The sequence below is a fragment of the Stegostoma tigrinum genome, chromosome 31 (assembly GCF_030684315.1).
Source record: "Stegostoma tigrinum isolate sSteTig4 chromosome 31, sSteTig4.hap1, whole genome shotgun sequence".
NCBI classification, from domain to species: domain Eukaryota; kingdom Metazoa; phylum Chordata; class Chondrichthyes; order Orectolobiformes; family Stegostomatidae; genus Stegostoma; species Stegostoma tigrinum.
The window spans coordinates 33,120,418-33,134,263 of record NC_081384.1 but is presented as its reverse complement, the minus strand read 5'-3'; the positions used below and the strand labels follow the sequence as shown (position 1 = coordinate 33,134,263).

At 40.5% G+C, this 13,846-nt stretch overlaps 1 protein-coding gene across 1 annotated transcript in view; it reads right to left on the bottom strand.

Moving 5' to 3' along the window:
- Positions 1-13,846, bottom strand: part of myo1d (myosin 1D) — a 486,267-nt gene that overhangs the window by 286,652 nt on the left and 185,769 nt on the right. The window contains exon 16 of the mRNA XM_048560821.2: positions 5,144-5,351. Within this exon, the coding sequence (XP_048416778.1) occupies positions 5,144-5,351 (208 nt within the window). The remainder of the gene's footprint in view (positions 1-5,143; positions 5,352-13,846) is intronic.

The following is a 13,846-nucleotide window of genomic DNA, read 5'->3' as shown; positions in this document are numbered from 1 at the left end:
TCCACACAACTTACATCATAAAAAATAATCTCTGGTCATTGTTACATGTGGGAGCTTACTGTGTATAAATTTGCTGTCATGTTTCTTACATGGCAACAGTGACAACATTTCAAAATGTGTCAGTTGATTGTAAAATGCTGCGGGATTTGTATGTTTTCAAAAGTTGCTATAGTAGTACTTCCCCTTTTGGTTGGGCTGTGCGCACTCAACTAAACTAAATTACTATAAAATTCACAAGCCTCAGGCAACATCTAATTTAAGGAAATTTTCTTTGATAAGATATCTGATCTGTGAAATAGACAATTCAAGGTCAATCAATATTTTTTCACAAGGAATTATGCTAATTCCTGCAAAGAAATCGATTAGAGCTACAGGAATAGTAATAAATCTGCTTGGCACTCCTGAGGGTTGGAAAGGAAGTACAAATATCCTGAATACAGGGGAGAAGTTCATGAGTGAGGAAGCCATGTATGGACAGCAGTAAGGGTGACCTTGGACTTTTCTTGTTTCCATATTTACACTCACTAAGGATTGTAGTTTGCGCATTGATTTCTTTGTGACCACAAGCCATGTCGTTAATTAAGTGAGCCTCAGACACATGCAAGAGAAACTTCACCAGGTGCACTAGCAAATCTACTTCATGACCATGAAAGCTCTTCTTACAAGAGCAATAAAATTGATCTTAATCTTAAAAATGAAAAGCTCTAGGCTTTTATGATCCCAGCTGATAGTAATACTGGGCATAAAAACCAAAAGAACTGCAGATGCTGTAAATCAGGAATGAAAACAAAGTTACTGGAAAAAGCTTAGCAGGTCTGGCACCATCTGTGAAGGAGAAAACATAGTTAACGTTTCGGGTCCGGTCACCCTTCAGGTCACCAGACCCACAACGTTAACTCTGTTTTTTGCCTTCACAGATGGTGCCAGACCTGCTGAGCTTTTCAGTAACTGTTTTTGTTCCAGTAATACTGGGATATCAGATTCAGAGTGAAAACTGGCATAGGTCGTCATAATTTTACTTCTGTTGTTCCTTTACTATGGTGGTCGGTGGATGAGCATATTCACAAAACGGTTGTCAATTCACTTTTAGGAAAAGAAAATAAACAAGATTTTTTACATGAAGCAAGAAAAATCAAAAACCACATATCATGATACAAGAACTCTCTGAAACAATCTTATTATAACTCCCAGAAATGCAGATTCATCAAAATTCCCTCATCAACAATCTTACAAACCTAAGTGGAGTTGCCCTGTATCCAATTCAAAACTTCATGCTCAGAAACCATAACTACAATTGACATTTTTTCCAGCAACAGCTTTCATGGAAGAGAAATCAAGCTTGATTGATTCAGTAGGGCATGTGGAGGAAGTAACAATCAATGTTGTTCATAGGAAATGTGCCGATGTGACATACTTAGATTTCCAAAAGGCATTTGATAGGTTGCTACACAATGGTGTAGGGGTTAATACAGTAGCTTGCACAGATTATTAGTTTACTAACTAAAAGCCAGTCATATGGATAAAATTGGATGTTTTCAAGTTGGCAATCTTAACTATTGGAGCTCCACAGGGATCAGACCTGAGACCTAATCTTATTAAAACGTATATCAATGGATTGGATGCAGGGTCAAAACTATCCCAAATTTATCAAAGAAACGAACATAACTAGTAGATTAATGGAACAGCATGGTGGCTCAGTGGTTAGCTCTGCTGTCTCACAGCACCAGGGACACAGGTTCAATTCCACCCTTTGGCAAGTTTGCACAGTCTCCTAGTGTCTGTGTAGTTTCCTCCCAGAGTCCAGGAATATGCAGGCTAGATGGATTTGCCACGAAAAATGCAGGCTTAGAGGGATGGGGAATGGGTCTAGGTGGGAGGCAGGATGTGGACTCAATGAACCGAATGGCCTGCTTCCACACTGTAGGGGCTCTATGATGAATAAGTTACGATGAGCACATAAACTCTCTCTCTCCTTTTGCAAACTTCTTAAATGAATGCAAACATTTGTGGGAAAATGTGAGATAGCCCACTTTGGCAGGGAGAATAGAAAAACAGGAAATTATTAAAATGAGAAAAGATGGCTGAATTCTGCAGATCTGTGTGTCCTGGTACATTAAATAACAAGAAGTTAGTATTCAGCTACAGCAAGTGATGATTGCACATGCACTACATGTACTGCAGCAGTTCACAAAAACAGTTCAGCATGAAGGGCAAAGCTTGCATACTATGACGGAATGAGGGAAGATAAAATCTATAAATATTTAGAGTATTAATGACATAATTTGCCAAATAGGTGTTAATGGTACTGTTCTATGCCAGTCTTGACAGTTTTTAAAAAAATTTAACAGCTCAGATTTATTGTCAACATTGACCCCAGGATAAACAAACTCTTTATTCATCTCATGTCCTCAATTCTTATTTGGCCTGGGGCCCCATCTCTTTTTAGTTTCTCAAATTTAGCTTTGAAAAGTGGTGTTATATATATGGTTTCACAGAATGTGGCAGATCTGTTGCAACCTTGTAAAGCAAGAGATCCCAGGTTTTGAAAAAAAAAACTCAAAAACACTCAGAGATTACAACTAGCAGAATTTCCAACTTCAGAGATGTGTGGCAAACATTTATTCTTCAGAACGTAGGTCATTTAACATTTTTACAGCACTCTTCACACAAGTAAGCTATCCTTTTAAAACGCAACCAGAGTGCTCCATTTTGTTCTTAAAGAGAAACCTCAGTGAAGGACCCACATTCCATACTGTAGGACAGACCAAGTTGAATAGACAGGCAGCCAAACAGCAGAGATTTCGTAAACTATGTTTTAAAAAGCTTGCAATCTTCATTGAATGTAAAGTCTGAGGTTCCACAGTTTAGGGATAGAGAAAGAATGAGCTGAGAGCACAAGAATGCACTATGTCAACACATAAATGCAGCAAGAATACTTGTTCAGCAACATCATCTAAATGCTTTGCCACAATGAGCAAAACAATGGTAGGGATATCAAAGGTCTACTTGCAAGCCTTTGTTCAAGGGTCACTTACACGAATCATCACTCCTCGCAACAAATTTGAACGAATCTGCCCGTTTTAACAATTCAGCCTTTCAAAACAACTCAGATTCTCATGCAGCATTAACTGTGATAGTTGCAAGTTAGCTCTTTTATCCATCTAGCTCTGTTTCCTCATTCAGATTCTATTTTCTCTTCTTTACTGGCTTTCATCTCCCAGGTCTTTCCTCCCTTTTTCCTCTAACAGCTGTGTGTTTCGGTCTCCCCAAACACAGGAGTAGACCTCTGAGGTGGTCCAAGGGAGGAGATGGGAGAACCAGACATCTTAGCAAAAAGGGGCAGCTGAATAAAAACTGACAAGCCCAGCTCATGCTAAACATTAGCCATAACTTTCCTCTTAATGATTGTATAGAATTACATCTCTCTCAGTTTGAAAGCAACTTCACAATTAACTCACAACAGTGTAAAAGAACTACTAAATTACAGGAGCTGAATACGTAAAAGATTTGCACTACTGTGAAGACAAGTTCAGGCTGAACTTTCCATTTTTTTGGTAATTAGGTGTGTGCTGTATCCCTAACTTGTTGAAACACACAGTGTGATTCTGAAGCATTTAACTCTACGGATATAAACGTCAGCTCATGACTGGGTTAGTTAAGTCTCGGAAGCTACACAAGTGTAACTGCTAACCTGAGGAAACAATGGGCAACATGAAATTCAGCCACAATTCTAATGCTTTTAGCAGTGATAGCATTCATCTGGAGAGCTCCAACTGCAAAAGAAATTAGCTGAATTATACATAAATGTCTTGAAATACAGAGATAGGGAAGGGGTGAGAGCGCGAGGGAGGGGGAGGGCGCAAGGGAGGGAGCGGAGTGAGCGAGGGAGGGAGGGAGGCAGGCAGAGGGAGAGCGAGCGAGGCAGAGCGAGAACAAAACATTAGATCAAATGGATCCTATGCAGGAAAACTAGCCAGCTTGCACCAAATGCCAGTATATATTTATCCGTTGGTTTAAGGCCAGCAGCAATTAAAGAGTCTGCAACATTAAAACTTAAGAATAGACTCCAAAGGATGTCTGCAAGTAAACCATTGGTCAATTATTATTTTGGGCAACAGTTGCAACAAATTTTTTTGTCTATCCTTCTGTTGTGAACCAAGGCCAGTACTGCCTTACAGCAAGTCAGAGAGTGTGATACATGTGGCATGAGTCATGTCAGTATGTCTGACAACTGAAGTGCAGGAAAACGGGGGTGTAGTTATACAGGTGATCAATTACCTATTGATACATCCATGTTGTCATATAAAAGTTAAGTACAAACTAAACAGAAAAGGTTTATCAACAATGTGCCCAAATCCTGAGATTATGAACCTGTCAGGTGTATCAGTTCATTCAGCTGATTAAAGGGGCAAGTGTGTCGTTCATAATAACGTCCACACTGGGCGCGGTTCAGTTTGGGCTCCAAATGTGAGGGGGCAAGCCCCAAGTATAAATTCTGGCCAAAACTGTGGTTTGGTAACACTTGAATAGTTGAGGTTGCTTCCTGAAGATGATAAAACTGTACGTGCAAAAACATTGCCTGAGCAATTCATACCATCAATACCACAGCTTGAATCAGTGAGACACGTTTGATAGGAGTTTCCTGATTTTGGTTTTTATAAGCTCAACTATATCACAGCACTCTTTAACCTTCCTATTCCCTTCATACTGCCAGCTCAAAACTCTTTCTTGAATGTATGAACTGGTTACGTTGCCAGAACTCATTCTCTGAATAGTAACATTTTGCTTTTAAATGAGACAATCATTGCAGCATTTATTCTACGCTTCAGCAGTATATTTTGTTTCACTTCAACGTAAATATCTTCTCAAATGCTGTATAATATTTGTTGTGTATGGTTCACTTTATAAACAGGACTTTTAAGGTATAGCTGCTTGGACATGCAACTTGTTTGGCATGGGTGTGATATGTTTACTTTGCAAAGCAGTTTCCAATAACGTTAGATTGTTGTGATTCATCAATTACCTAATGGTAAGTCCATGTTGTCAAATAAAAGTTACCATTGCTATTCTGATACTTGAATAATTACATTATTAGTTGCTGTGACGGTGGTGGAGCTGATTGGTACTAAGGTCTCTTGCTCACCTTCTGCAGGAAAAGGACGATCCTTTCGATCATCTGTGTCCGCCGATCCTCCAGAGTGAACAATGTTCTTGGAGTCCGAATGAAGAGCTTAGTCTTCCCATAAGCCACATCGTGCTGAAACCCGCAGCACTCTACCAGCTTCTTCACAGCCTCTTGATCAGATCGCATGTCATGATTTGGCCATGTGAACTCTGAAATCATCTTATACCTGAAAAGGTGGCGAGAAAAGAAGCTCTAACTTAGAAGGGCAAAGATATGAGAACAGCAAAGAAACAAATGAAGTTTAAAACTAATTATTTTCAAAAGGGATGGTGTTGCTGGTGAGGCTATTCATTGCGCCTAACACATTGGTCTTGAGAAGGTTTTGGTAAGTCACTTTCTTATACTGCTGCAACCCAAGGGCTGTAGGAACAGTGCTATAGTTCCAAGTCAGGATGGTATGCAACTTGAAGGGGAAACTTTAGGTGGCAATGTCCTCAATCCGCTACTTGCTTGAAATCACACATTTTGCAAGGTTTTATTAAAGTGGACCTGCCAAGTTGCTGCAATTTAGCTTGTTGATGGTACACACTGCTGCCAAGTGTGCATAGGTGGTAGAGTGTGTAAACATGGTCCTAGATGATGCTGAGCTGCATGTAATGTTGAAGCTGCACTGATCCAGGCAAGCGGAGAGTACTGTACCCGACTTGTGCTTTGTAGATAGTCGACAAACTTTGGGGAAGCACCAAGTGACTTACTCACTGCAGAATTTCTAGCATCTAACCTACTCTTGTAGCCATGGTATTTAGGTGGCGAGGCTGGTTCAGCTTTATTTCAATGGTTACACACTGGGCTTTGACATTAAGAGACTCAGTGACCATAATGCCATTGAATGCCACAGGGTGACATATTCTCCCTTGTTGGGAGGGTCATTACTTTGCATTTGGGAGATCCCAATGTTATTTGCCACTCATCAGCCCAAGGTTGTCTAGATCTTGTCATATTGACCACTATCTGCTTTAGTTTATGAAGAGTTATGAGTGGTGTAGAACATTGTACAAATCAGCAGAAAATTGGTCCACTTCTGATATTATAATAGAGGGAGAATCATTAATAAAGCAGCCAAAGATGTTTGGTATTAAGATACTCAGACTGAGAAACTCCTCCAGAGACATCCTGCAACAGAATCCACTCTTGCAGTGGAACCTCCTTTCCACTCTCTACCAATGTTGTTGGATCATCATGGACAATGATGACTGAATACTTCCCCTCTCTCTTCAAGTTCCTTTCCAGCCCCAAGGTAGCACCATTAACCCGGGCACTGGTAGTCAATACAGCTGTATCAATTCCCCCCTCATTATACTGTCCACTACTCGCACAAGCCTATTTCCTCCCCTCACTTGAATGGCTCCCTGCGATCAGTTTGTGCACTTCCCTACTCTTGACAACACAGCTTGCAAGAACCTGTAAGCATCAGACAAGCATGGGGATCATGAGGCAGCCGATATTGGAAGCCAATAGCCAGCGCTAAGCAATCCAACAAATAGATCAGATTTAAACCCTCCAGCAACGCCATCACTCAGTAGTGAATTGTAGAGGGCAACCAACAGGGAGTGGCAGAGGATCCTCAATGACGAGGGAGCCTAGAACATCAGCGCAAAATGCAAAGCTGAAGTATTTGCATCCATAATCAGCCATAAGTATTGCGAGGAGATTCATCTTGGCCTCCTCCTGAGGTCCCAGAATCACAAATGCCTGTCTTTTGCCAAACAAAAGACAAAAAACTGTGGATGCAGGAGATCTGAAACTAAAACAGAAAATGCTGCAGCAACTCAGCAGGTCTGGCAACATCTGTGGAGAGAAAGCAGAGTTAACACTTCAAGTCCAATGACCCCTCCTCAGAACTGCAGAGTTTCCCTTGCAATTTCAGTTTTTGTAAGCCTCGCACCAATTTGATGCACTTCCCAAGACATCAAAAAATGGCTGAATGCATGCGTTACTGCAAAGGATTGGGCCTGAAAAATATTCCAACAATTATATCGAAGACTTATGCTTAAGAACCAGACAAATGCTAGTCAGTTCTGGCAGCTACGTGGGTAATGTACACCCTGAGCACAAAAAGCAGGACAAATGTAAATGGGTAATTATTGTCTTATCAGTGCACTCATTCAGCAAAGTTGTGGAAGGGATCTTGATGATACTATTAAGCAACACTTGCAAGGGAATACATTACTTACTGATCTCAGTTTGGGATCCACCAAGGCCCCTTAGCTGCTAATGTCATTACAGCCTTGGTCTAAACATTGCAAGAAGCGCTGACCTTTGGATGTGATATGACAGTAATAGCCCTTATCATTCATGCTCCCATGATGACTGCATCGTCAAGGAGCCCCAGCAAATCTGAAGTTAATGGAAATTACAGGGAAATTTCTCCAATGGTTGACATCACCCTTAGCACAGAGGAAGATGTTTGTGGTTGTCGGAGGTTGCTCATGGCATCCACAGGACATCACTGTAAAAGTTTGAGGGTAGTCTCCTCAACCAAACCGTCCTCAACTGCTTCCATGATCTTCCCCCCAACATAAGGTCAGAGGTGGAGATATTTGTTGCTGATTTTGCTATCTTCATCACCATTCACAACATCTCAGATAATGAAGCAATCTGTGCCCCTATGTAGCAAGAAATGAAAAGCATTCAGGTTTGGGTTGATTAGAAAGTAGCATTTAAGCAACACAAATGCCAGGAAATGACCATCTTCAACCAGAGAGAGAATCTAACCAATACTTCTAGCTGTTTAAAATAGCAGTACAATCACAGAATGTCCCACTACCAACATCCTGAAAATACCACTGACTAGAAATTGAACTCGACCTGCCTCATAAATAGTGACAATAGTGAACTCACGGGAACACCACCACCTACAAGTTTCCTTTCAAGCCACACACCATCCTGACTTGGAATAATATTGCCATTTCTTCACTATCAATGGGTTAAAATCTTACAACACCTTCCTTGCCAGAGCTGAAAGCACCCTTACACCCCTAGGACTGCAGAGGTTCAAGGTTCAATCTATGAACAAATAATAGCGGTGACAATAGGCAGTGAACTTAGTAACCAATGGTAAGGGGAAATACAAAAAAAGTCTCACTCTCGAACATACTAATGGTGAGAAGCACGACTTAAACAAAACAAAGTATGTTGGGCAAGAACAAAAACAGACTCAAGCTGTCATATAAGCTGCCAACGTGCACATGGCAAATGTTGGCAAAGTACTGGAGGGTGGGGATAACTCATGGCCCCTCAGAACGTCTCCAGGGCATCAGGAAAAAAGACCCAAAAAAATATGCAGAATTGATCCCAAAATTATTTCAGCATTTGTCCAAATCAACAAGCTTCTTATTTAAACTCAAAGTCAAAATAACAGGAAATGAAGATATTAAGTGTGCACCTGAAAGAATTAGCTTGTGCTGCTTGCTGACTTGTGCAGACCGTTCTCACTATAACAAACAGACAAATTATTCCACGCTGTATTGGAACACATTGCTAATGCATCCCAGCAGTCCATGTTGTGCTGACGCAGAGCACCATCTGCTTCATTTTTTTTTGATTGTGAGGCATTCCCATAATAATTAACAGACTGGTACAGTGTATTTTGTCACATAAAGTGAACCTGCATTTTAGGAGCAGGCATTGTAAAAAGGGCAGATGATCATCGAGTTTAGAATAGATATACATGCGCTTGGGTGCCAAAGGTTTGCACTAGCACAACGCTAATTAAAAAAATATCTCAATATGCAGTGTGGGACTGCATAAACAAGTGCTGGTTTAATAAATCTAAATAAACAAAATGTACCTTTGCATTGATTTTGTTTGTATTTGGTCAAATGAACTTGAAACAGCAATGCAGAGTTTCATTTCTGATGGTTATGAACAAACAGAAAATGAATAGACTGTAGTGCATAAAATGGGTGCTTAAGTTCTAATAAGTGAAACAGCAAAACCCCTACTCATTTGTAGTAATGAAGTAACTAATCCAGTTGCTAACAGCACATAAACTGCCCAGTCTGCACTCTGACTACCTCCCATAATGGTCAACAGTATGAACAGATGAAATAGTCTTATGGTGACTTCAATCAACTAATGGGGCTGTTAAAAACTGAAGTAGTTCTTTTTTCATGGCAATCCAGTACAGCTTTATTGTTTACTATTTTGTCAATTTATGCAAAAGACCAGCTGAAACATTCTGCAACCATTTTTAGCCAGATTTGCAAGTGGATGATCTAATGTAATTTTCTCCAGACGCCCTCAGCACATACAACAGGAACTAGGAGCAGGAATTAGCCACACCTGCTCCACCAGTCAATAAGATCATGGCTGATCCCATTGTAACCTCAACTCCATGTTCCTCTCTACTACCCCATAAACCTCAATGCCCTTTTCATTCAAAAATCCATCCCCAACTCAGCCCCCAATGCCCCTTCGGGTAGAGGATTTCACAGACCAACAAATTCAGAAAAGATTGAAGTTCTGAAGAAGGGGCTGGCCCGAAACATTAACTCTGATGTCTCTCCACAGATGCTGAGATTTTCCAGCAATTTCTGTTTTTGTTTCAGATGTCCAGCACCCACAGTTCCTTTGGTGGTTTTTTCCCCTTCAGAAAAGATTTCTCTTCATCCCAGACTTAAATGAGAAACTGCTAAATGTTAAACTCTGTCTCCAGGTTCTCAATTCCCATGAGTGAAAACATCCTCCCAGCAGCACCCCATCAAAGCCCTTTAGATTCAGCAAGGTATTGCAGGTACCAGTATTTGACCTATTTGATTCACCATGTTAAGAAATGGCTGATGACCATGAGCCCTGATGGCTTCAGTACAATGGCCAGGATGTTATGTTTTTCAGCCTTAAAAATCCGTAGCTAAGTAGCTTGAAATACAAATACAACACTGGCATCTACCTAACATGGATAATTGCTTTAGGGTACCCTGCCCAGAAAAGGCAGGACAAATACAATCCACTTAACAACAGCCCTCTCAGCCTACTCATGATCATCATGAAGGTGTCACTATCAAAGCTATTCAGTGGTACCTGCACAGCAATAATTTGCACACTGATCAGTTTGGGTTCCACCAAATTCACCCATCTCCTGATCATATTATAATATTGGTCTAAAAATGAACAAAAGAGCTGAACTCCAGAGGTGAAAGAAGGGGGACTGGCATTGACACCAAGCCAACATTTTACAAAGTGTGGTCTTAGAGAATCCAAGCTGAATTAAAGTCAAGTGTGTCAGGGATAACTTCTCCACTATTTGCAATCATACCTAATACAAAGATCGATGGTTTTGTAGGTCAAACATTTCAGATCCAGCACATTGCTGCAGGAATTGATCAAAATAGTCTCCTAGGCCCAACTGTTTCATTTTTCTTTATCAATGACCTTCCCTTCATCATAAGGTCACAAGTGGGGATGTTTGTTGATGATTGCACCATTCGGAACTCTTCAGACACTGAAACAATCCTGGCTATACACAACAGGATTTAGACAACATTCAAGTTGGGACAGATAATTGGCAAGTAACATTAACATGATAAAAGTGCCAGGCAATGATCATTTCCAACAAGAGAGAGTCTAACCACCTTCCCCTGACATTGTCATCACTAAATTCCTCAATGTCATCTTGGGAATTACCACTGACCAGAAACCAACCATACAGAGACTGTGGCAACCTGTACAGGTCAGTAGCCTGGAAATCTGGAGCCAGTAATAACTTTCTCTCTCCAGAGTTGTGTCCCGTCTTCTTTGTGGAAGTCAAAAGTGTGATGAAACTGTGCCTTCCACTTGTCTAAATCAACACAGATTCAACAACACTCAAGAAGCTCAACATTATCCCGAATAAATCAGCCCACCTGATCTGGTCCCGGCTCACCACCTCAAACAATCACTCCCTCCAGGGATGCACATGAAACACAAGCATGCACCATACAATCTGCTCTGCAGCAACTCTGCAGTGACAGCAGCTTCCAAACCTGCAGACCTTCACCAGACAGCAGTCACATGGGAACACTACTAGACACAAGATCCTCCCCAGCCACACGTCATAGTGACTTGGAACTGTAACACCATTCCTTCACTGTGGCCAAGTCAAAATCATGGAATTCCCTTTCTCACGGCCATGTGCCCCAGATGGACTGCTTACCATCAACTTAAAGATAGTTATGAAGGGAAACAAATGCAGGCCCTTTCAATCATGGCCATATTCATGAAAAAAATTACAGGAGTCAAGTAGGAAATGAAAACTTCTAGCAGTGGAAACTTCTGACTGTGTCCCCAATTTGGGGAAGGTGCACACATCTTCTCCCGAGATGAAGGGCAACTTTACATCAGTAAATACTCAACCACACGTGATAGTTAGCATGCTTTGAATGTTAAGTTCCACTTTTGCAATCGATTTCAAGGCTAAATGACAAATGTTAGTGCCATTTGTGTGAAATAAAGGAGCCATTTGTGATCAATGTGAATGGCCTAAGTAGGGGTCTATACTATCAGATGCATTTGTCATGCCAGGTTAAGGGTTATCTTTCAGGATCTCCCAGTGGGTTCAGTTTTTATAATATGTAGCTTATAATACCCAGCTGGAAGGACTCTGATTCGATCTCAGCTGGTTCAGACAGGACAATTCCAATACTACAATTAGTTCCCAGGATTAGAGAAAGCAATGCTGACAATGACGTTTTAGAAAATTAGACTGAAGTTTATATATAGAGCTGTTTGCAAGCTCACTGAGATTTTCCAGAAGGCGTTGGAGGGGTGGTTATCTCCTGTCAGAAAAATTGGAAGGTTGAACAGCATGACCTAACATGAATCAAAGTGGGAAGATTATCTTGCATTTCAGGTCAGGATTAAAAACAACCCGACATCCATACGGGGGAGGACCGACTGAATAAATATGAGATACACAGCAGGCCAAGGACTGACCTTCTCCTGGTATATTCTTTCATTTTAATTTACAGTGTGTGTTTAGTGGAGGGGTAGGAACACAAGGATGAATGAGTTTTGTATTTCACAGACCACTATTACCCATTTTGTCAAAGTGTAGAACCTCATTTTCGCATTTCTAGAGAGACACTACTCTTAATGTTTAACACATAGTATTTACTTTTAATCGACATTTAAAGTCCCCCTGAAAATTGTTTATATTCCATAAGCTCGCCACACATTGTTACATTTAGAATGACAATTTGTAACAATTCTGCAATTTGAAGATACAAAAGGAAAGAATACTTCTCACAGGACTTTGCAGATCCAGATCACTGTCTCTGTCAGAAAGTGCTTATTGTGAATATCAAGGTAAGTATGGTTACAATGGTTTAACCATCTGTCAACACTCTTGATGAACAGTGTTTCAAGCAAGGTACTGGAACCTGTTTACACTTTTGTAAAGAGGGTCAAATTATCAGGGCAGATTATATAAACCTGACTATAGGAGATAGATGAGTGATCAAATCAAGGTGTTTAAAATATTAAATTTATTCAATACAAAGGGTGTCACAAACAAGTGCACACAATAAACGTACCATTTAAGAGTGGGACCAGAAAACCGACATCAAGCTGAAACATGGAATTTGCTCCACAAAAAAAAGATTCTGTGAATGATGTGACATGTGGAGCTTTCAAAATTGAGATCAACAGATCTGTGTTAGGCAAGGCCTTTTGGTTTCTTCTAAAAAAGTAAATTCTTAGGAAACAAACATGATCAATATGTTTTGTCCATTCTTCCCTGATGCTTACAGTGCAAAACCTTTTTGATCTGCTGGAGCTCATGTAGAGTTAATACTCCCAGAACACTATTTGGACAGGATCTAGGAATTTAACACAGTGATTAAACTGCAACGTTGTATGTCCACTATGGTGTGGCATGCAGGAAGGGAAATGGCCATTCCCCTACACCTGCTGCTCATGCTGCTTTGGAAAGCATCAAGGGTTTAGGAGAATGTCAGAATAAACAGAGTTGCAGTGTAGATCAGTTATCATCTAACTGAATGGCAGGGCAAGCCAGAAGTGAGGAATGACTATATATTAACCTGTGAAATTGCATGTGGGACAGATGGAAAATAAACTGGGTTAAAAATAAAATCAAAGAGGCCCGTCACTTCTCTTTAATGATTAAAATATGACTTTGCTAATGATTACTGTTTACACTTCACTGATTTTCCAGTATAGCCATTTCATGTTCCAACTGCACTGCACTGACACTGTTCAGGTTCAAAAAAGTGGCACATCAACCAGGAGGGAGGAGGACTGGGGCAATGTCTGGAGTCTCCTTCTGGGACTGATTATCTTCATCTGTTGAGAGTGGATGTGATAAGGCAGTCAAGGAGCATGGGACATCATCTTAAAATGAGAGCTTTGTAATTAAGAAGAATAATAACTCCCAAATCCTTGTAGATACAAGTAACAATTGATTTAAGCTTGATTGATTTTTTATTGGATCCATGAGTCACAGCTAAAGTGAATCAATGAAATTGAATATATCTCTACAACAGCTCCTCAGGGTACTATCCTAGGCTCAACTATCTTCAGCAGCTACATTACCTTTCTCCATAAGGTCAGAATTGGGGATGTCTGTTGATGATTGTGCAACATTCAGAACTATTCATAATTCCTCAGATGCTGAAGCATCCCTGCCTACAGGCAGCAAGACCTGGACAACATATAGCAAAACTC